Source organism: Papaver somniferum, unplaced genomic scaffold (assembly GCF_003573695.1).
Source record: "Papaver somniferum cultivar HN1 unplaced genomic scaffold, ASM357369v1 unplaced-scaffold_125, whole genome shotgun sequence".
In the NCBI taxonomy this organism is placed as follows: Eukaryota; Viridiplantae; Streptophyta; class Magnoliopsida; order Ranunculales; family Papaveraceae; genus Papaver; species Papaver somniferum.
This window is the reverse complement of record NW_020621603.1, coordinates 13,170,816-13,196,375: the sequence shown is the minus strand read 5'-3', so window position 1 is coordinate 13,196,375 and position 25,560 is coordinate 13,170,816. Positions and strand designations below refer to the sequence as shown.

At 36.2% G+C, this 25,560-nt stretch overlaps 1 protein-coding gene across 1 annotated transcript in view; it reads left to right on the top strand.

Moving 5' to 3' along the window:
• Window positions 1-3,846: 3,846 nt before the first annotated feature.
• LOC113331323 overlaps window positions 3,847-25,560 on the top strand; it is a 31,182-nt gene continuing 9,468 nt past the window's right edge. Inside the window, exon 1 of the mRNA XM_026578043.1 lies at window positions 3,847-4,593. Coding sequence (XP_026433828.1) covers window positions 3,914-4,593 — 680 coding nt within the window. The 5' untranslated portion in view covers window positions 3,847-3,913. The remainder of the gene's footprint in view (window positions 4,594-25,560) is intronic.

Below are 25,560 nucleotides of genomic sequence, written 5' to 3'. Positions count from 1 at the left end.
ACGCGAGATTTTTCCCGGTGCCAGCCCCGGTGAGTGTAGCATTACTCTTTACCTAGTTTTTTTTTTTTTTGAAGCATAAGTTTTATTAAGATTAGAAAGAAATTACACGAGAGTACTTTGTACCTATAGAGTCTGCCATTACAGTATGACTAATACATAGTGGTGTTATATGATCCCAGATGGTTGTTGATAGGTTTGCTGAAGTGATGTCATCCGCCGCTTTGTTTGCTAGCCCATCTGCCGCTTGATTCCCTTCCCTGTAATTTTGGTTTATGGTGCATTGTGGAATTTGGGTCATTCAAGTTTTGATTTCTTCTATCATGTTGATTAAGTACCAAGGTGGTTCGGTTGTTGAATTTAAAAAACGCAGGAGGTTTTCTGAATCTGTTTCGAATTGTACCTTCGGCCATTCTCGATCTGTAGTCGTTCTTGTCGCGATAAGCATGGCCCAAGTTTCGGCGGTGAGGGCGGTTGTTATTCCGAGAGGTTTTGCGATGGCTAAGATTGTGATAGCTTCATCGTTTCTGCAGATGATACCCGCTCCTGCAAGACCCGGATGACCTCTAGCTGCCCCATCCGTATTGATTTTGATCCGGTCTGCGTTAGGTTTGCTCCAACCTACTAAAATTTTAGTTGAGCGTGGGATCGTATGCAGGGTTTGTAATTAGGTCCATGCCTGGTAGTACCAGTGGGAGTTTGTTTTGAGCCCATGTATACTCTTGCTGAAGTTTGATAGCCATTTGCATTAGAATGATTTTTTAGGGACCATGGTTTTTTTGAGGGGACCATGGTTTTATTAGGCCACCTTCCCTATAGTGATAAGGGGTGTCCTAAAACGTTGAAATGACTAACCTACCCTTAACCTAATTTAATTTAAAACCAACTTAATAACCACCTATATATATATATAACCACCACCACCTCCTCCTACCACCACCGCCCACCATCGACGATTACCACCACCACCACCACCGATTATCACCACCACCAACCACCGATTACCACCACCACCACCACCCCCCACCACTGCCGATTACCACCACCACCACCTCCGATTATCACCACCATCAACCACCGATTACCACCACCACCTCCTCCCACCACCACCACCGCCGCCTATTTAAGAAATGTAACAACATCAATGCAATCACAATTAAGTTCGGTTACATAATAATTTTATCGAGTATAAAAGACGCCAGCCGCAACCTGATTCTGCCATGGGACCACTCCGGAGGTATTTCCAACAAACCCTTCGCTTTAATTTGATTTTGATTGCTTCAATCGAATAGAAATCATCAAAATAGGGTTTTAATAGGAGTTACGGAGCCATGTTCGGTTAGGTCGATTATCCAAAAAATCCTAGTTTACTAACCGAACTTCTTGAAAATGAAGAACACGAAGAACAGTTCGGTTCTATTGGATTTAAAACTAAGTCACCGAACTCTCTGTTCGGTTGTTTCGCAAAAAAAATTAAAATTACAAAGTAATCGAACTCCACCCTTATAACCGAAAAAAAAAAAACAAATCCAGTCTAACCGAACTGTGTTGTTGTGGCCACTATGTTGAGTTCCAAAATAACCGAACTTAGCCAATAGAGTTCGGTTTGTTCGCAAAAAATTCTAAAACTACAAAGTAACCGAACTTAACCAATAGACGCTGGAACTTCACATTTTTTTTTGTTTGTTAAGTTCGGTAACTTCACAATTTTATCGCAGAAACCGAACTCAGATTTCGGTTGGTTAGCTGTTAGGTTCAAGTTTGCGAAAGAACCGAACTTTGTAAACTTATATACTCTTATATTACGTAAAGTTCGGTTAGATCAAAAGTGCATGCAGTTTGCGAACCGACCGAACTTTGTACAGCAAAGTTCGGTTAGTTGAGAACCAACCGAACATAACGCTGTAACTCCTAGAAATTATTAGAGAGTTCGGTAACCTGCGTGTTTGGAACAAGTAACTGAACTACACTTTCAGATGAGTTTGGTATGTTGCTCTCGTTCGACATTCACAAGGAGAAGATTCAAATCATCCAATTCCTGATCGAACGTCGTCTGAACCCAACCCAAACAACCATGAATGTGGTAGTTGAACATCATATCCTGGAGTATAAAGGATATCCTTGTGTTGCACAGTCCGAAAAGGCAACGAGAAACATTATACATCGTAGCTGTCATTTCGATAACTGTCTGAGTAATTGTTGTTGTTGCTGTTGTCGTTTTACGGTACAACTGTATATGTTGAAGGACAAGGAAAACCTAGTGTGGATCAAGGGGGAGACTTTAGGTGTTCAAGTTAGGGAGCTAGGTTTACTACCAGCTCCCTTTTGTTGCTACTTTGACGCTGCTACTGCTACTACTGCTAGCTTTCCTACACGTATACTGAGCCTCTCTGATCAGGTATTATTACACTGGTTTGATGGGAAATGTATCAAAATTTACAATTTGCGAAAAAAATGACTCGAGGTGGTAACATCCTTTTCCTCCTGTAATTCGGAAAGTAGTTCACTGTTTGAAGTTAAGATGAATTTGAATCACCCCCAGCCAATGGTACTGATGGCGAAGGCATTTTTTATTCCCAGCACATGGATTATCAGCTGGACGCTCAAGCTGAAAACATCCTTTCTCTGAAAACCTTCATTCCTGCAGGGAACACTAGTACATTTTATGGGCACGAAGATTATGTACAGTTTTTAAAACTACAAATACCTGCAGGATGGGTGAATACTAGAACAGAATTAGTAAAATTTCATGCTTTCTTTTAGGTAGTTTTGTACTACAAGTATTATGATCTGACTTCAGTTACGGTGGTGAATTTACTGACTAATTCATTTAAGGTTTATGGTGATCACAAAGTTCTCGTCATATAATTCCTATCTTTTCCATTAGGAACTGAAAATATCTCAATTGACTCACATTTTGCTTGGGGTCATGCCCAACTTTTAAATTCTGTCTTCTTTAGATATTGGTACGAGTTGTAGTTTTTAATCCTCAGTGTGTTGGTGTTAGTGGTGTTGCTGCTCACTCTGCTTCTAGGTAGTTAAATGTGCAATAAGAATTTTTACTTCAGTCAAAACTCAGCTAGGTGCAACAACTTCTATTTGGTCTGGCTACCTACTGTTTACTCGATATCAGTTGAAGCTCATGGATCGCTTCAGGTTTGTTGGTCAAGATGATAGTGTTGTTGTTTGCAAAGCTGCGAAATATACTTTGGTTTGTTTGGTATACTGCAGTTTTGTGAAGCCTTTGTGCGGTTAATTTGAGAGTTTGGTTACTGTTGCATTTGACATCATGCTTTGCCGCCACATCATCAACTACTGCAAGTTCTACACCAGCTATAACTACGACTGTCATTCCTTGCTATTGTTGCTTAAGCGAATATGTGTGCGCTGAACTTTGAGTATATGCAATCTCAAGTGGCTGCCTATAATGGCTGCCTTATTTTTCTCTACTGGCTTAGCTACATCTCTATTTGAGCAAAAGAAAAGGTACAAGTGCAACACTGCTTGCTCTTAGCCCGAGGAAATAAGTAAAAATAAAAGGGGGCACCTGCTACAAAATTAAACAGTAAATCCAAATCAAAAAGATGAAGAATTAGTCTATTTCCTCGTGGAGTTGAATCATTAAACTATGATTTTTTTCTTTTTATTTTTTATTTTTTATTTTTGGACTTTGGAGACGTGTACAGTAAAAGGAGCTTAATCTGACATTTAAATTCAAACTAGACAACCTGATGGTTAATATACTTACAGCCATTTGAACTTTGAAGTCAAACTACACCGTCTCTCTCGATCATATATATTATTATCAATCCTCTCATTCCTTATTCATCCGAGTAGTTTGCACTTTGCTTCCTGTTTTTCCTTCTCTTTCTCTTAAGCTAGAATTGCAGAATTGCGAGTATTAGCAAGTAATTACATGGGATATCTCGGTGTCATTAAGGCAGTTTGCAAAATTTCAGTCATATGGAAAAAAGTATTTTCCCTGTACCTAATTGAAATTAAAACAACTCACGAGGCTGTCAATTTGCCGAATATGATTTCCATGTGTAGATTGATTTCTGGCCCTTTTCTTGGGTGGATGATTATAAACGGATGGTATTTTAATGCATTTGTGGGATCGGCCATCTCCGGAGCCACTGACTGGTTAGATGGTTACTTGGCAAGGAAAATGAGGATTCATTCAGTGGTAGGATCATACCTTGATCCCCTTGCTGACAAGGTTCTTATTGGCTCTGTCTCCGTAGCAATGGTGAAAATGGATCTTATATCCTCTTGGCTTGTTGGACTTGTCGTGCTCCGAGATGTTGGTCTCGTAGTTGGTACAGCCTTACAAAGAGCTAGTACCTTGGGTTGGCGTTGGGAAAGTTGGTCGGAGTTTACCAACCTCGACGGAGTTCATCGACAAAAGGTGGAACCCCTCTTTCTGAGCAAGCTCAACACAGTATTCCAGCTGGTTTTAATAGCTGTTGCTCTTCTTCAACCAGAATTTGGCAACTTACAGACTGAAGTGTACATTAAATACATGAGTTTGCTGGTAGCTTCGACAACAGCAGCATCCACGGTAGCATATGGAGCACAATACTTGCGAATTTTGTGGTTTTTGGTCCAAAGATTTTTTTTTATGAGAAATTCGTTTCTTTCTTTTTTTTTGTATCCCTCGAACTACTTGATTAAAAATGATTTCTTAGTAGTTCAGTTTTACAATTTCTTTTCTCCAGATAACATCCTATCTTATTGTTTATTATAAGCAAATTTTGATAAAGAGATGAAAAGTTCAAGTGTCTGTTGATCGGGATCGGTATTAATGAAAACAAATGAAACACACTTACAATAGGAATATTCGAAACTACTACCTATATCAACTTCACAAAATTCCAACTAAATTTACACTTGTAATGTCAAATGTATTTAGTCAATCTAAATTCTAAGAGTCACTTTACCTGAATTTTTTGGGCACCTCAATGAAAAAATATGCATGCACGGTACCGAGGAAGCCCAAAACTCACAGCTACTAGTAAGCCTAACCAAGCATGGTATCGCATTGCGACTAGCGTAGTCATTGCCAACCGGCCAAGATACCATCAATAAACTTCGAACCCTGATTTTGGGCATACCAAAATCTTCTTAGGTGTACAAAGCACTAGTCCTAACTTGGGTGACCTTATAAGGGGTATCCTATGGAGTGGTTCAATTACCTATATGCCCTTAAATCCTTTAAATTACTACTAATCTATCCCTAACCCTAATACAAAACCTATAGTCAACTACACCTAAAATCAGTTTCATTCACCTTCTTCTTCTTCCTCTCCACAGCCGAACTCATTCACCCTTCCCTTTCTTTTTTTTTCATCGCAGAAATTTAATCGTCGATTCGTGAAAATTTAGTCGACGATTACACTCATCTATATAATGGGTCGTCGTAAGCCAGTATCTCGTTCAAATCGATCGACTCAACAACCCATTGAAGAAGAAGATTTAGAGAGTGAAGAACAAACTCAAAATCAACCACAAAATCAACCGGAAGAAGAGATTGAAGAAGGACCAACTCCGGAAATGAGAATAAGAAGGTTAGTTCTACAAACCCATCTCGTATTTGATGTTTTAGATTGGTTTGGTCTATTTAATTCGTCAAAATCATGTTTCTGCGGCGGTTACAGGGTATGGTTCGGCGCAAAACAAATCTTAGATGTGCGCCGAGCTGTTCTTGAAACTGAACCCTGAAAGTGCATATGAACGGCTCGGCGTATATCTGAAATCCGTTTTGAGCCGAACTTAGTGACACAGAGACTTATATTTAGGATCGTCTTATTCGATGGTGTTAGTTTTGTGCCGAATATGTTTTGTGAATTTCAGAAATTTTGCATGTGCCTAGGATCGGCTTGTATGGTAGTATTAGTTTTGTGCCGAATAATTGTTGTTTGAATTTCAGAATTTTTGCATGTGCTTAGGATCGGCTTGTATGGTTGTATTAGTTTTGCGCCGAATAAAGGTTTCAATTCATAAGTCTAGATTCGGCTTATTCGATAGTATTAGGGTTGCGCCGAATATCATTGTTAAAATTTCATAAATTTTACAAGTGTATAGGATCGGCTTATTTATATGATATCATGTTGCGCCGAATACATGTTTGAGTTCATAATCATAGACTCGGCTTATTCCACGGTATCGGATGTGAGCCGAATATATAGGATCGGCTTATAATTGTTTTGTGGTATGAGCCGATCCACTCTCTGTGTAAGCTAATAAAAATTTCAAGACATGATTCGGCTCATATGTGTTATTTCGGGTAAGCCGAGCCTTCTTATTTTCTTACAAGTTTTTGGATTTCCAAATCTCTTTGTTGTTCGAATTAGTCTTATAACTTTCATACTTGTGTCAGTACCAATGCAACTACAAAGAGGAAGAAGATGGAGGTAACACCTTCTATTTCTAAAACTCCCGATCCTAGAGGAGGAGGTAAGAAAAAATTGGGAGCGGGAGGTAGAGGAGGAATTTTAGAAGAAGAAGCTGAACAAGTAAGAATTGAAAGACAAGAAGAAGGAATAGTTGAAGATGAAGAAGTTGATGATAATCAAGAAGTTCATCAAGAAACACAACCCCAAGGAAAACCCAAGAAAGACAAGAAAGGTAAGAAGGTGGCAGAACCCGAGAAAGAGAAGGACGATGATGATCGACGGATCACTGGTTTACACATTCCTGATGAAGATGACGTAATTACACCTCGATCAGATGGTTTGCCTCATGGTCTTCCGGAAGATGGAGGAAATGTGTTGATTGGTTATGCCGATTCTTGGGCGAAGAAAATTTATGAGACTCCTGATCACGACTGTGCAGTCCGAGTATTGAGACACCAGAGGGCAGCGAAATGGAGTCTTGATGAAGAGGTTCCTGAGGTGATTGCTTACGTACAACACAGTGCTTTATGGCCTATCATCAATTATGGACATAAGGAATATGATAGTGTGTCGGCCTGTGCATTTACCGAGCGATTTTGTCCAGAAACTTACACATTTCAATTACCTTTTGGAGAGATGACAATCACTCCTGATGAGGCTAGTAAGATTACAGGCCTTAAAGCAAGGGGTGTAAGTGTGGATGCTGGTTTTTATGACATGAGTTGGGATAAGCTATACAATTTTTACCTGGAATTCCTTGGTTGGGGTTCACAGAAAACTGAGTTGGAGTTTTGTCGATCAGTTAAAGATGTCGATACCGTTTGCATACCAGGTGGCAGAAATAAGAAGAATAAGAAGATCAAGTTGACTAACTTGAAAAAGGAGTTTGAGAACACAAAGGAAAGAGTCACACAAGGTTTGTTGATAATGGATCCCGTCAAAGTGAAGCAAACCGGAACTGCCTACTTGCTTTATACTCTTGGTAGAGACATCTTTCCCGACACTACCGGAAACAAGGTAAATGCTAATTATCTCCAATTGGTAAAGAATCTTGAAACTTGTAAGCCGAATCATTTTTCCTTCAGGTTCGGCTTTTTCTATAATTTGAGTTATAAGCCGAGCCTTAAAAATCATTATTGGTGTAATCCAGTATTGGTGTTCCTCAAGCACGATCAGGTTGATGTTCCTCAATTTCATGTTTTAGTGATCCTTGGTATCCTCGTGAATTATGTCTACTGGATCAGGTTGATTTTCCATGGGTACAAGCACGATCTACAAAGAATCTCACAAGGTTAAACACTAGAAAGGGAATATAATAACAAGGTTCGGCGCATTCGATAATCACATTATGTGCCGAACTATAAACATTTACAGGTTTCGGCTTATACGATATCCTCAATATGTGCCGAACCACGAACAATATTTTAACCCAAAAATTAACAAATTCATGTTCGGCTCAGACGATAATCATATTATGTGCCGAACCTTGAACATAAGAGGTTTAGGCTGATACGATATTCTCCATATGTGCCGAACCAGTAACAATATTTCAACCCAGAAATTAAAAAATTATGTTCGGCACATACGACTTTGGATATATAAGCCGAATTAGTAATGATTCTATTCCGGGCTATTCAATGAAAAAATATGCATGCACGGTACCGAGGAAGCCCAAAACTCACAACTACTAGTAAGCCTAACCAAGCATGGTATCGCATTGCGACTAGCGTAGTCATTGCCAACCGGCCAAGATACCATCAATAAACTTCACATAATGAAGGTCGCTGATGGTACGCTTGGCGGGCACGCAATGAGTCGGTACCAAGCCCAATTAGGCTAACTAGCCTTGTTAAAACCACCGATTACTTGGCATGGAGGTCCACCACGTACTACATTTAAAGAGAAGTGGGTTGATAAGATAGATATGTTAGAATGTATACATAAATGAAAATAAGGAAAAAAAGATGAGGTTACAACTGGTTTAGTTACAGGAGCATTCGCCTTACTCATGACCAGAATTAAAACTTATTTCTTAGTAGTTCAGTTTCACAATCTCTTTTCTCGAGATAGCATCATGTATATATATATATATATATATATATATTTATTTTTTTGTGATATGCAAAAGCCGGACCCAGACCACTACCCGAATCCAGTCAGTTGGACTGTCCACACTGCCAGATCCAACACCGTTCAACCCACTATCCAACTAATCTACCAGAAACGTTTTAAGTTTTACAATTTTCGAGTCGTTCATTGAAAGGGTTTATAACATTTTACTCTGATTTATAAAGGTAAAACACAAGTGTGTGGGTAATAAGATGGGAAATCGTTATTATGTTCAATAGATAAAGATCAATTAGATGAATCATACCAGAGACGAAAAGTTCCAATGCCTATTGATACGTGAAAATCAGTGAAACGGGCTTATAAAAGGATTATTTGAAACTACTACCTCCTGAATCAAATCCTAGCATGCTAACGAATCAAATCTACTACAGCATACGCGGATGGATGATTTGAAAAAATAAATAATAACATCAAATAAGATCAAGACATAGTAGAATCACAAAGTACATATATGAGCTCCAGCAACACCAACATAATCTTAAAAACACGCCCGATGATTTCTTCCGTTATAAAGGACACATTTCAACGCTAAAAGAGGATGAATAGGGTTCTTGTGGATAACAAGAACTGAGCATGACGAGAGGGAAAAGTAAGCCCCATGGGTGAGTCAGCTGCTTATTTAAACAAAATTGAGAGGAAACCTAGTGCGAGAGTAGCGGTGTAAATTGGGTCGGGAAGAAACCCTAGTTATAAGAAAGTAGGGGTGTAAATTAGGTCAAGCCAGACAGCCCGGCATGTTTCCTACCAGATCAGGTCAGACATGGCTAGTAATCAGTTACCCAGTATATTAATTATATGTCCTTATTTTTGACAACTAACAAATATATCCTTATACAACAATAAATATGTCCCTACTTTTTTATAACATTAACCATTTAATATTACATTACCTTAATACCCTCATCCATGTAATATTTTTCCTTATTTCAAAATGGAGCAAATTTCGAGCACCACCACCACCACCACTAGCACCACCACCACCAACATTCAACTACCATTCCACCACCACCGTTCAACAACCACCACCTACCAACCGCCACCTCCACCACCATTACACCACCAACAGTCCTCCACCACCACCATTACACCACCAACAATTCTCCACCACCACTAGTTCGTCGCCGCCACCACCGCCGCCACCACTTGTTCAGATATTTTTGTATCAACAACAGTAGTTGATCCATTTCAGTTGGATCAACAATAGATGTTTATCCATTTCAGTTGGATCAACAGTGGATGTTTATCCATGATGATGGATCAACAGTAAGTGGCATAAAACTGAAAGTTTATCCATTATAGTTGGATCAACAGTAGAAGTTTATCCACTGCAGTTGGATCAACAGTATAAGTTTATTCATTTTAATTGGGTCAACAATGGATGTTTATCCATGCTGATGGAAAAATGCTACCATTTTACCAGCTGCAGTTTCAGATCCACCAACAAAACCATCAACCACCATTAATAATCCATAGCAGCTACCACCGCAACCGTCGCGGCCTCCACCATCGGTTCAGATAATTTTGTATCAACAACAGTAGTTTATCCATTTTAGTTGGATCAACAGTGGATGTTTATCCATAATGATGGATCAACGTTAAGTGGCGCAAAACTGAAATTGATACATTTCAGTTGGATCAACAGTAGAAGCTTATCCATTGCAGTTGGATCAACAATATAAGTTTATCCATTTTAGTTGGATTAACAATGGATGTTTATCCATGCTGATGGAAAAATGCTACCATTTTACCAGCTGCAGTTTCAGATCCACCAACAAAACCATCAACCACCATTTATGGATGAATAAGAGAAAGAGCCATTTTTGAAGGAATGCTTCAGATTCAAACACGCAAAGATAACAAGGCCCCTACTTGTTTCATCAATATTGAAAATTTTTGTCCAACCAAAATCTTTCATCATTCATACCTCTCTCAATGACCCCCTTTGCTGATTACCAATCAAGTGAAGACAACCTCCGAAAACACAAACATATATACGGCCGATACACTTTGAAAAGTTTTCTGGTAGTGTATTTCTTTCGAATGTCTCCATACCAATGTCAAAAGAGCAAATCAATTTACGGATGTCTTGATCTGTCTCAGTATACTTTGATTTGTCTCCATATCAATTTATGGATGTCTTCATCTCATGTTCAATTCCATTATCATCTCAGACCCTTGACCATCTTCAAATTTCATCTGAATTGCCACCATCGTCTCTCTGAAATCAACAACATTCCTTATCCACGATCTGTGTTCATCTCAACCACCACAAACTGCTCCTCCATATCAGATCGAACCAGCTAATTCTCCGTTCTTAACCCAGCAGCCATCACTTCCAATTTCATATTCCAGCTGATTGAGCAAAGCCCTAATTCTTTTTCTGATTCTTTATTTTATCTCTCAATCGCAACACCAACAACAAATCTTCTCTCAGAACCCTCAATCGGTTCTCTAACCCTAACTGATTTCCCCCGGTCTTCAATTTCAGATACAGATAAAAAAAACGATATTGATTCTCTCACTGTCAAACGATATTGATTCTCTTTAGGTTTAAAATTTCTCTCCATCTTGCGACGGAGGTGGTGGCGGCGGGTGGTGTTGGTAGTAGCAGAAGGGTGGTGGTGATGCCGATAGAGGAGAAAAGAGAAATCTTTTTTTTTCCAGATCTGAAATCGGAAGTCCCTAAATTGTTCAAAAATGGAGTATATTTGGAAGTCCCTAAATTGTTGATGGGCCCATGATGAGCTTAGTGATAAAGAGGGACCTAATTATTATGTGATAAGGATATTTGTATAGACCATCAAAAGTATGGACAATAATTCGATTACCACAAAAACCTGTTAGGCCGGGCAGGCCAGCTAGAAATATTTATTTTGAGGCCCAAAACTTTCCCAAAGCTCGTTCTATAAGCAGGCCAAACAGGCTTCGGGTTTTTTTGAACTTTCAAAATTCTGTAGTAATTGATTTAACTTCTATTTATAATTTGAAGGTTGAACGAAGTATATGTTAAAATAATCTTAAATAATTAATATTCTAAATGTAAAAGAAATGAAAATAAGAATTTTAATCCAATATATAACCAAAACACGTAATAATTTGCTCTAATAGTAGAACAAGAACTCTTAAGAAATTTAAACGGATAGTAGACCGGGCTGTTCGGGCAGATATGAGGCCAGGCTATTACATATTAGGAAAAAATCTGAATCCGCCCATTTTTACTAATCAATCCAGGCTGGACTGTCCGTGACAAGCTACAAAAGACTTTGGGCTCATTCGGATACAAGTAAGCTCAAGCAGGTACAAGCAGGACGAATAGTTTTCGGGTAATATTTACACCCACATACGAAAGGGAGTTTTCTTGGTAATGACCATTTACTATTTCCGGATAATATACTAATATGAGCTGACATCCATGATATAGGCATGGTAGACTTAGTTATATGCAACCGCAAATTGTCGTTTGGGTTTTAGGCTGAATTTGGTAATGTATTTTTTTTTTCAAAATTACTTTCAAAACTTATTTATAGTAATATGTTTTCACATGGTTTCACCTATTTTCCACTCTCATATTTGCCACCTTCCTCAAAATATTAAAGTAATTTTATTTTTCCTATTTACCACCTAAAAAGTCAAGTTAATTGCATCCATTACAACTTTTATTCTTCATTAATTTCCCTTTTCATTGAAAAAATCATTTTTGTTCTACTTTTTATCCTTCTTCTTCATTAATCCCCCTTCATTAAAAATTTATTAACCCTAGGTTGGAGTTCTATTTAAATTTATCAAAACCAATGAAAGTATTCAACTTATTTATATAGGTTGATATAATTCATAATGTGATAATAATTATGAAAAAATTTAATTTAATTTTTTAATGAACTGATTAGATTACATAACCAAAACTTTAAAGATGAAGAACATCTATAGTCGTCCAGACAGCGATGATCCACAACAATTATAGTCATCTAGAAATTGACGACCACAAATTGTTGAGTGTTGATTTTCAGTCGTCCAGAAATTGATGACCTGTAAATGCAGTAACATAAATTAGATACCTTTCCCGCTATGATAAAGTTGTCATATTTGAAGTAATCTTGGATGTTGCAACATTGATCAATCTACCCTTTATTAGATTCACCTCAAAAGGATTACCTCATTCAAAAATTGACGAAGATAACCTCTTCTATGTCAATCTACAGTGACAAAGTTGTCAAAAGGATGTTGCAAATTGACAACCACATCTTCTATGTCAATCTACCCTTTATTAATAGATTACCTCATTCAAATTGAGGTTTGGATAATTACTGAAAAAGCGGGGGTACAACAACCACACCCAATAATTCGTTCTGCAATCTGTATGGACTAAAATCCAATATATTTCGCAGAGCACCTACTTATAAAGTGAGATCAATCAAGAAGGATATCAAAGAGCTTTATCTTTATTTCTCAATACAATCAGCAAAACAAACATATATAAATCCGTGAGCCTGATTGATATGAGAAATAACTTGGACGATACCAAAGACCAATTCCCATGTGTCAATCAAATTATATCCAAAAAACAAGGTCGGACTTATCAACTGATTGAACTGCGCACAACCTGTGATATTTCAATTATATGAACAAATATAACAAGGAAAAGAAATAATACAGACACCAAAAATTTTGTTAACGAGGAAACCCCAAATGCAGAAAAACCCCTGGACCTTGTCCAGTTTTGAACACCACATTGTATTAAGCCGCTATGGACACTAGCCTACTACAAGTTAACTTCGGACTGGAATGTAGTGAGTCCTAACCAAGTCTCACACGGATTAAGGTACAATCGCGTTCCTTATGCCTCTAGAACCACACTGGATTCTGACCACTTGATTTCTTTAGCTGATTTCACTCACAACTAAGAGTTGCTATGACCCAAAGTCAAAGACTTATAAACAAATTTGTCTCCCACATATATGTTTATCTTTTATTTTTTTTGTTCCGTCTTTTGATAAATCAAGGTGAACATGAACCAATTATACTACCGAATAGCAGCCTGGAAATATCAATCACCTTATAATAACCCAACTGATTAACTGAAAAAGTTACTGCGGAATCACAAGAGTCTGAGACGAAGAACTGTTGTGATTACTTTTTATATCTTACCTATCGTAGATAAATCTCGAGTAAATCTTAGAGAAGATAAAAGTCAATACAGTATAACAAGTAAGATCAGAATATGCAAATACAGAAAAAATAGTTGGATATGGCTTCACGAATCCCAAATGAAGTATTCAAGTCGTTAACCTAGTAGAGGTTTAGGAAAACCCTAAGTTTCAGGAGAATCAACTCTAGTTTGCAACTAGGACACAAGAAAGTGTCGGGATTAGGTTTTCCAGTTTCTAGAGTTCTCCCTTATATAGCCTTTAAAATCAGGGTTGATTACAATCAAAGCTAGGTTTAGCTTAGTAACAAAGCATTCAATATTCACCGTTAGATGAAATCTTGATTTAAGATTCAATCTAAGTCTGCTTAAAAGTTAAGCAATATATCTCCACCGTTAGATGGTCTTAGCCTGTTACACACAAATGAGAGATACTTATATATAGATATGGGTAACCGTACTTAAATATGTATATTGAGTTGACTCAATAATAGTTAAGCGAAGTTATCCATATGAATATTTTTGTCTTAGCCGTATTCATTTAACACTTCTATATCAAATATGATGATCAATCAATGAAAAATAATCAAATGAATCTAATTGAGTTTCAAATAGAGTTGTTCAATTGTTCACTATCTCATAGAAATATCCATGAACAAATTAAAACGAAATCCGATTGATTCGTAATCGTACAAAGTACTTTTACAAGAATCAATTCATGAACATTAAGTCACGGTTTGCAAATATTGCATTCCTTAAATCATAAATGTTTTAGTTCATGAGTATGAGAATCATACATAACTGATTTTAAAACATAACCACTGTATTCGCAAACTGGGTACGCGAACAGTCCAGACCCAACTTAGGTAAATCCGTTCGCATACCAGGTGCGCGAACAAGAGTTCAGGACCTTTCTCATGTAAATCCGTTCGCATACCAGGTACGCAAACATGAGTTTCAGACCTGAATCATAACAATATAGTTCGCATACTAGGTATGCATAGCGTGGTGTTTCCAGACATAGGTAATTGTTTTTAAAATCTCATTCCAATCATTGAAATATCCTTGTAAGATGACCATGGTAATCTCACATATACCATTAGCTTCACGTAATTTTCAAGTGATCGAATGATCAATATGAAACTTCCCAAGCTAACATCAAATGACTGTATCACACAAATCACATAAGATGTTCAATGTAATTTTCACATGACCATATATTGACTTAATATTTAGTTTCCGAAAAATAAATTATTTCCAACTAAACTCATCAAGAATATGATGTACATAGCTAAATCAAAAAGCTTCCAACACATATTTCGAGAAATAGATAAGCGAGATAAACTCAACTCGAAATATCAAATGTGTATAATGTAAAAGTCTATATAGCTATATGACTTAGTCTCATTATAAGATAAAATAAAATAGACTTCTGAGTGATACATAAGTTTTAGTCTCCATATACATTTTGTTGATGAAGTTCCTCAAAGCTCTTCAGTAGATCTTCGTCTTTAATTGGTGAATTTCGTGAAGTTTAAAGCTCAACTACACATTCTATCATATTCTGAGACATAGCTATAAGTAGACTAGAAATTAAGTATATAGTTTTGATCAACTAAACTTGACAAACAAGCTTGAGATAGCAATGCTTGCGAGTTCGACCGAGCAGTGCTCTAACAATCTCCCCCTTTGTCAATTTTAATGACAAAACTATCAATACATATGGATTACAAAATAAATAAACTTTGTAGCTTCCATCCATCATGCTTGATTTCCTTGGCTCTTCAACATTCCTTGAATTCTTCACTACTCCAAGTACTCCAGCGATTCTGAATGTGTTCAACTAAGCATCATTGTTGTCGAAGATCCATAGCCATAACAATAAGAAAACATTTGAAAAACATTTGTTTTCGATCATTTTTATACAGTATCGTAATATTATTATATAGATCAAATTCCAATTGCATCACAACTTTGAAATAATACCATGTTGATATGTATCACTTCCCCTAAGTCAATACTTCCATCTCACAATGAAAACTACTTCCCCTTACATAATGATCCGTTAACCATATGTATGTAGTGTGAACTACCAAATAATTCTCCCCCTTTTTGGAAAAGGTACGAAAACTACGAGATCATGATGAAATTCTCATAAAGATAATTCATGACTAAAATAGAACATATCAACTTTGTTTCGATGGTTTCACATAGTCAAAAATTAGTGTGTTCATCAAAGAGTTTATAAAGATACAAGATAACTCATACAGAATTCCACAGCCGCACTCCCCACAAAGATTTGGAAATTAAGCACAAGTTCAATTCCGAACTCTCTCCCATTTGATGTCATTCCCAAGAGAACAACATGAGCGACCTTACTTTTACAAGAAAAGAAGGATTTCTCTGGACATTAACTAATCACATGGATTTGTATCCAGTAAACTCGAATAAATTAACCACAAAAAAAACCTTAATGATTAATTTAATCGGAAACACTCACATAAGAGAACTAAAGGAGCCATACAGTACTTTCACATAAAAGTAGATCAGAGAAAGATCAATACTGCGGAATATTCAAAAGTTCATTGTATATTTTATTAATATTTTCATAAAGGCATAATAGACTTAACTTTTGAGCTTTTATGAGATACTAGCATTGTTCACGAACGTAAAGGCATACATCTCATAAGCAATTGCAATATATAAAATCAAAAAGATTAAATACTGCAAAAATTATCTTCCAAAACTGAAAATTAACTAAATAAATCTAAAAACATTGAAAGATGAAAATCATTGAAATATCTATGTGTAATCACAATATTTGATATTCCAAATCCTAGTTATCCTTCTTAAATATAAGAATAAATTTTCATAAGAAGTTTCCTAGATATAAAAAGTTAAGACTTCTTTGATAATTTCATACCTCTCCATGACTCCATCACAAAAGGTATCATTGATGTCCTTAATTCTTTTGACCGTAAAAACTCCATGTTCTTGAGAATAAAAATTATGAGAATCCCATCTCATAGACTAATACATACCACAACTATTCTCATAAACACTGGGTGCGTGTAGATAAGAGGTGTAAGAACTTGCAACATTATGAAGAACACGATTCCTGTGAGGATTTCTAGAGGAGTGGCCTTGAAAACCTTTTTCTATGAGATTTATGGTTCTCTGCAGGAATGCCATCCACTGTAAATGTCGTCAGACTATTTACTCTGTCGACTGTAAAAAGAAGCAGCTTTTGAAGATCAACAATTTGTTTATTTCTAGCAAAACAATGTAGAACATTATGATTCTTTTTCCCGCAGAAAGAACAGGATCATGGATAAGATTATTTTGATGAAACCCTTTTTTGACTCATAGCCTTTTCAAATATCCCTAGGTTACGCAAACGTTTCTTAGCGGATAATTCCTTAGGAGTAATTTTCTTCATGCTAGGTAATACCACATCTGTATTGCAAAAAGGTATTGAAGACGACTTACTTACCAAAACAGAGTTTTCCTTTTTCAAGGAGTTACATTGTTTCTGGGCTAGTAAAAAAGATGCAACAAGTTTCTCTTTTTCAACACGATAATTGTTCAATTCCGATGAGTAAGACTTGATTAAACGTTATTCTTTTATTGAGTTTTTTTTTAGCAGTATCTTCAAGTTTACTAATTTTTTCGTTATTGATAATGTGAATAACGAAAAGTCTCATGATGTAACTATGGAGTGTGTGTCGACTGCAACTTTCTCTATCCCTATTAATATGGGAGTCCATGGGGGTATTTCAAAAGCGAATAAAGTCTTTGTCAAGGTTGTCCATTATCACCTACTCTTTTTATGATATGCTCTCAAGGGTTGTCAATCCTGATACATCAGTCTGAGGAGCAAAGTTTGTATTGGGACTATAAAATGAATATATAGCTGGGCTAAGACAATTAGGCATTTGATGTTTGTAGACGATTTGTTCTTCTTTGGTGAAACAAAAGGGTTGATATTAATAATTTGAAGAAAATTTTAAGACGTTATTCCAAGTTATCAGGGTAGTTAATCAATTTTTTAATAAGTGCTCTATATTTTTATGTAAGGGCATATCTTCTTTGAGAAAACAAGTGAAAATTCAAGAAATGTGGTGTTAAAGAAAGTACTTAGGAATTTATCCTCTAAAATCATATTATAAGATTTCAACCTTCAACTTTTTGATAGAGAAGTTTAACAATAAACGTCAGGTTGGCGTCAACATCTGTTTAATCCTGTCGGTAAGACCATTCTGTTAATTAATGTGCTCTCTGCAATTCCTATTTACTTTATGAGAATCTGTATACTTCCTAAAGGTATCAATCACATTGATAAAATAATGTGATATTTTTGGTGGGGACACCCAGTCTAACAAAAGCACTTAGTAACTTCAATTTTTGTTGAACAAAGATATTATTCTATTAAGCTTGTCGTAGATTGAGTATATAAATATTGATTCCATTATTTACTTGTTTGGTGTATTGCAAAATACAATAAAAATAGCAACCATTCAAATTCGTTCTGGTTAGGTGTAGGCGTGTGTGTATATATTATAATCAGTGGGTTTTTTTGGTTTGACATGTTGGTTGGTCTAAAAAAAAATCATTAAATTTGTGTGCCTCTTTGAATTGAGAATGCAATGTAACATGCTATTGTGAATGGGAAATCTTATACAGTTATTGCTCAAGTTTCCGGGTTGGCACATATAAAACCCGATCAAATTCTTCAAGTGAATTGCGTGGAGGAGCTACAATGCAAGGGTGTGCAATTACTGCCCAAAGTCTCTAGCATAATTATGGTTTTGTAAGCCCAAACCAAATGATAAACGAGTTTTGAACCCTTTATCAAAAGCCTAAATAACTAAACTTGTGTTCGAGTTTTGCACCGCTGTTAAAATCCCAAGTAATAAAAGATAAACGTATTGATATATTGTCTTGAACTCCCTGGTAAGCATGGGCGAAGCTGTTTTTTGAGTATGAGGTGGTTTTTTGGGGCTTTTTGTGAATTACAATCATATAATTAGAGAACAATACATTTTCTAAGAATTGAAAAACTAAATATCTCTTGTGTTGTAAATTTAGTTACTATCAGACACTATCAAGTGATTGTAACAATCTCTAATGTGAGTTTTTTTTTCGTAATGTATTTTTTTCTTGCACAATTCTTTTAAAATCCTGGCTCCGACTCTGATGGATTGTCCTCAAATTATCTTTTGAATACTAGTCCCACTTCCAAATTCATGTTCATATCTACTCTTCCAATTTGCGGACAGTATATTCACACGGTAGTCGGGTACTCCATGTGCTAGAGAAAGTTTTCCAAGTAAAAGTGAGTTTGACTATAGATGAATAAAAACCAAAGTGTTAGAGAACTGCTCGGTCAAACTCGCAAGCGTTGTTATCTCAAGCTTATTTGTCATAGTTGTCAAAACTATAAGTCTTGATTTATACTCTACTTATAGTTATGTCTCGGACTAGGATATAATGTATAGTTGAGCTTTAGACTTCACGACGTTTATCAAATGAAGACGAAGATCTACTAAGGAGATCTTAAAGGAACTTCATCAACAAAAGGTATGTGGAGACTTGAACTCATCTATCATACAAAAGTCTATTTCTTTCTATCTCCTATTGAGACTAAGTCGTATATCTATATAGACTTTGAATTATACACATTTGATATTTCGATCTGAGTGTAACTCGCTTACATATTTCTCGAAATATATATTGGGAAGCTTTCACTTTAACCAAGTTCATCTTTTATTCTTGACGAAATTCAAAAGTTGATCATGTGAAAATCAACTGGTAACATCTTATATGATTTGTGTGAGACAGTCATTTGATGTATGAAAAAGCGGGGGCACAACAACGACACCCAATATTTCGCTTAGCAATCTGTATGGACAAACTCCAATATACTTTCTAGAGAATCAACTAGACAGTCAGACTCAATCTAGATAAAAGTATATCAAAGAGTTTATATCTCAATCTCTCAGTTTGATCTTTACTCAAGCAAATAGAAATATGCGAGTCTTTATGAAAGAGAGATCACTTGGATGGTACCAAAGACCAATATCCCAGTATCAATCAATTTAAATCAACAACCAAAAGGTTGGATATTCTAATTGATTGAACTTCAACGCACAACCTGTATTATTTCAATTATAAAGATAAACAATTTATTGCGAAATAGAAATAACACAAACACCATAAATTTTGTTAACGAGGAAACCGCAAATGCAGAAAAACCCCGGGACCTAGTCCAGATTGAACGCACACTGTATTAAGCCGCTACAGACACTAGACTACTCCAAATTAACTTCGGTCTGGACTGTAGTTGAACCCCAATCAATCTCAAACTGATCCAAGGTATAGTTGCGCTCCCTACGTCTCTAATCCCAGCAGGATACTACGCACTTGATTCCCTTAGCTGATCTCACCCACAACTAAGAGTTGCTACGACCCAAAGTCGAAGATTTTAATAAACAAATCTGTATCACACAGAAAAGTCTACGATAATAGATAAATCCGTCTCCCACGAATATACCTACGAGTTTTGTTCCGTCTTTTAATAAATCAAGGTGAACAGGAACCAATCAATAAACCGGTCTTATATTCTCGAAGAACAGCCTATTATTATTGATCACCTCACAATATCTTAATTGACGCAGCGAAAAAAGATATTGTGGAATCACAAACGATGAGACGAAGTGTTTGTAATTTCTTTTCTATCTTGCTTATCGGAGATAACAATCTCAAGCCAATTATTACAATTGTACTCGTACGATAGAAGATGCAAGATCAGATCACAAAACTACAATAAAAGTAGTATTGGTCTGGCTTCACAATCCTAATGAAGTATTTAAGTCGTTAACCTGGTTTTAGAAGAAGAAAACCAAAGGCTAAAGGAGAATCGACTCTATCTTAGCACAACTAGTATCACACAGAATGTGTGGGCATTAGGTTTCCCAGTTGCTAGAGTTCTCCCTTATATAGTCATTCGAATCATGGTTTGCAATCAATGTTATCTTGGTAACAAAGAATTCAATATTCACCGTTAGATGAAAAAACTGATAAGATTCAAGCTAATATTTCTCAACCGTTGGATCGAAAACTTAGCTTGTTACACATAAATGAAATGTCCAATTTTGGTTTTATGTAACCGTACCCAAACTTTAACATTTGTTGGTTCAACAATAGTTAACCAATGGTTAGCCATATGATCACTTTCATATCAACCATATTCTTCTTCACCATAACTAGTTCAAATGAGTCAAATGAACTAGTTAGAGAGTTGTACAATTGCTTAGATCTTATGTAACTACACAAGGCACAATCGAAGCAAAAAAGGTTTGATTCACTCGAATCGGTATATGAACTTTATAGCCACGGTTTGCAAAAGCATTCCTTAGTTTGTTTAAACATTAGTTCAAGAACAACCAGTTTTAGATATAACCTACTCAAGTTCGCGGACTGGGTTCGCCGACTTAAGCTCACGGAAGGAGTTCACAAACTCCAGCAGAAATTCTCGGGCTGAGAACTTCCGCCAGTTCGCGGACTTGGCTCACGCCACATTCCGTTTCTCTTGATCAAAAAAGTTCACAAACTTTGGTTCAAGGAATAAGGACTTATACATATATGTGTTTCCACAACAATGCTTATATCCTACCAATGGTTATGTAATCTAAACTCTCATTTCAATCGTTGAAACATTCTCAGAGGACGGATATAGCCGTTATTCACAGACCATTTTAGCAATTTTCAAAGTGATTGAAACATAACATGACTTTCGTAGGTAAAGATGAATTCGGCTAAAGCGAAAGCTTACCAACACATATTTCGAGAAATAGATAGGCGAGATAAACTCGGCTCGAAATAGCAAATGTGTATAATGAAAGTTATATGTCAATACGAATTTTGTCTCAAGAGTAGGTGATAGAGTAGATAGACTTTTGAGTGACAGATATGTTCAAGTCTCCACATACCTTTTAGTCGATGAAGATCCACCAGTTCCTTGAGTAGTCCTTCGTCTTATATGATGATTTCCATGGAGCTCTTGAGCTCAACTACACTTTCTATCCTAGTCCGAGACCTTTAGATATGTAGGCTAGAAATCAAGACTTATAGTTTTGATCACTAACATTGACAAACATGCTTGAGATAGCAACGCATGCGAGTTCGACCGAGAAATGCTCTAACAATCTCCCCCTTTGTCAATTTTAGTGGCAAAACTATTAATACATATATAATACGAAAAATAAATAAATTAACTTTTGTAGCTCCTATTCCACATGTCTAATCTTCAAAATTACTCGAAATCTTCGTCACTTCCAAGTACTCCAATGCTCCCAAAGGTTGTAAGTTCAACATCATCGTTGTTGAAAATTCGTAGCTATAACAACAAGAAAACAAGAGTTCTCAATCATTGTTATACAGTGTCATAATATCATTACACAGCGTCAAAGTTCAATTGTATCACAACTTCAACAACAATACTATGGTGATATGTATCACTCCCTCTTAGTCAATAATCCATCTCACATGGAAACCACTCCTCCTTAAATAATGATCCGAAAACCATATGTATTTGTAGTGTGAACTACATATTAATTCTCCCACTTTGTCAATAAAATTGGCAAAGGTACAAGAACGGGATCCTAATGAAATTTCCGTAAGAGACATTTCTTGACCAAAAGAAAGTAAAAATATATCATCTTGTTTAGATGCAATCATAAAGCCGAAGCTAAATGCATTCATCAAGGAGTATATAAAGATACAAGATAACCCCTATAATATTCCACAGCCGCACTCCCCACAAAGATTTGGCAATTAAGCACAAGTTCAAAAAGAACTCTCCCCCATAAAATGTCATTCTCGAAAGAACAACAAGAGCGACCTTCATTTCGAAAGAAAATAAGGATTTCTTTGGACATAACAAATCACATACAAGTATTAATTTGAATCCAAATACTCAATTAGATTAACCACAAGAGGATTCATGATTAATTTAACCGGTAATGCTCAACATAAGTGAACTTATGGAGACTCAAAAATACTCAATTAGATTAATCACAAAAGAACCCATAATTAATCTAATCGGAATACACAACCAAACTAATCACAAAATAGTAATCAATTTAATTGGTCATGCTCGACGTAATAAAACTTATGGAGCAACAACTAAATAACCAAACAAAATGATTAATTTAGTTCAAAATGCTCCACATAAAGTACCTTACGGAACAACAACAAAGCTAATCATAGAAATAATCAACTTAGTTGTTTAGTGCTCAACATAAGACACATTACGGAGCCTCACAGTAATAGATAAAATATGGATCAGGGTAGATCAATACTGCGGAATACACAAGGATTCATTTTATTTTTCATCACCATTTGCACAATGACACACAATAGACATAATCCTTGAAAACAAAAGATTTTAACCTATCTTTCATTCTTTTATCAAAAGTATATTCATTATTTTATCAATATAGGAATATCGACATACAAAAGACTTTACTTTTGACAAGATATGGGACAATCAAAGTTCACGGACGTAAACACACATATCCCATAACAAAATTGCAATATATAAAACCATAAAGATTAATACTGCAAAAATCATCTTCCAAACAAATTTAGAATTTAACCAATCTAAAAACAAGAAGATGAAAACGTTGGACATAGCTATGCGTAGTCACAATAATGGCTATTCCAAACTCTAGTTATTCTTCTAAACAAAACAAGAAAATAAAAGATTACTAGGAAGAAATTAAGAGAAAATCAGAGTTCGTTGAGAACCTCATATTTTTCAATGAATCCATCAAAGAATGTATCACTGATTTCCTTTATTCTCTTAACCGTGGACACACCATGTTCGTGAGTTAGAACACCAACTTTGCGATCAACAACTTGAGCAAGCTGTCTAGCTTTGACGCAGTCCATGATGAGCCTTCTTTGATTCCGTATCAGAATATTCTGATTAGCAAGGATCCTGGCTTGACCATCCAGGAGTTGGTTTATTCTCATTTGAAGATTTGCAAATTCTACCTTTGAATCGTTCTGAAAACGAATTAAATCCTTGACAAAATCATCAATCCAGGAGTTGTGATCCTTTCTTTTAAGCACCTTCTTTATAACCAGCTTCTGAATTGACTCACGTCCTTGAGCGTCTTCCTCCATATCAAGATGCACAATCTCTTGAGATTTTGTAGAGTTCTCCATATAATTTTTGTTAGGGATGCAAAAACACAATATAGAATAATATATATGTGTGTGTAAACAGGAGAAGGAAACTCTTATTTTTGGAAACCCTAAGAACTCTCAAGAGTAGGACGCGAACGTTTGTGGACCGTTAAAAAAACTTCAAATGAGATAATATACAACATACTTGAGTATTTCTCAATAAATTTCCTTGCATCTCTCAAGTTATAAACAAGGAAAAGAATCCCTGGAGTCAGGTGGTAGAGTGGAAATTAATCCCATTATGATCATCGAGAAAGGAGTGGTATATATCATCATACGGTTTGATCTTCGTGTTCTTCGCCTTTTTTCGGTTGTCTTCCATTCCAGAAGAGTAAGACACGGTGTGATTATCGTACCCGTCAGAAAGATTTCTCTGAGGACTAAATTTAGGACCTCTTGCAACTGGTTCAAGAGGATCAGAATAGATAGGAATCCATTTTCTAGACTTAGATTTATCAGAAACAGTCTTATAAACACAGGGATTGCTTTTATCAGCACGAAAAGTTGTACCATAAGAATGTACTTGAGCCCTATGATGATTTCTAGGAAAGAGATCAAGTTTATAAGGTTTCTGGTTTTCTGTGGATAAATGATTCACTGTTGTAGTCGACCGACTATTTGTTCCATTGACAGTAGAGAGAAGCAAATTATGAAGTTTAGAAATTTGTTTCCTTCTGGCAAAACAATGGATAGCATAGTGATTCTTTTTTCCACAGAAAATACAAGTTCGTGAAGAAGCAGCAATAGTTGGCACCTGTTTTGACTTCATAGCCTTATGAGAAGATTTTAAGTTGTGTAGACTTTTCTTGGCACAATCTTTTACTGGAGAAAGTTTTGTCATGTACTGTAATCCATGAGAATTAGTTTGCACAGAAGAATTTCTCCTTAAGACAGAGTTTTCGTTTTCCAAGGATCTGCACTGTTCATCGGTTAGAGTAAGGGATGCTTCTAGTTTTTCTTTCTCGACAGGAAGCCTGTTAAGCTCTGATGAATGCGTCTCGATCAAACATTTCTCTCTAATTGAGTCCTCATTAACAATATCCTCAAGAACACTAATCTTTCCGCGTTGTAGAGAAGTTTCTTAGAGAAGTTTCTCAATATTCTTAGAGAAGGACTCAATGATGCTATAAAGTTCATGTTCTCGATCAAGAGACTTTTCAAATTCATCAATAAGATGATCATGATCCTGGAAATCAATGGTCTCAGCAGTGTTTTTTGAAATTCTGGTGAGCTTCATTTCAGCTTTTGCCATAGTGCCCAATGTCTCATCGAAGAGAGATATGTCATTGCAACATGAGACAATCTTCTTACCTCGGGATTCAGAAGAATCAACTAAGGAGTATTCCTTTGAGGTATTCCCAAGACATTTGGCATGGTTAAAAACTTTACAAGACTTATCGGTATGCGAATAAGAGATTATGTTCTCAGACTCAGATTGCCACAAACACGGACTAGTAAGGTCTTAAACGTGTTTTCCTGCTCTCATACCATTTGAAAAGGCGGGGGTACAACGACCACACCCAATATTTCGCTTAGCAATATGTATGGACAAACTCCAATATACTTTCTAGAGAATCAACTAGACAGTCAGACTCAATCTAGATAAAAGTATATCAAAGAGTTTATATCTCAATTTCTCAA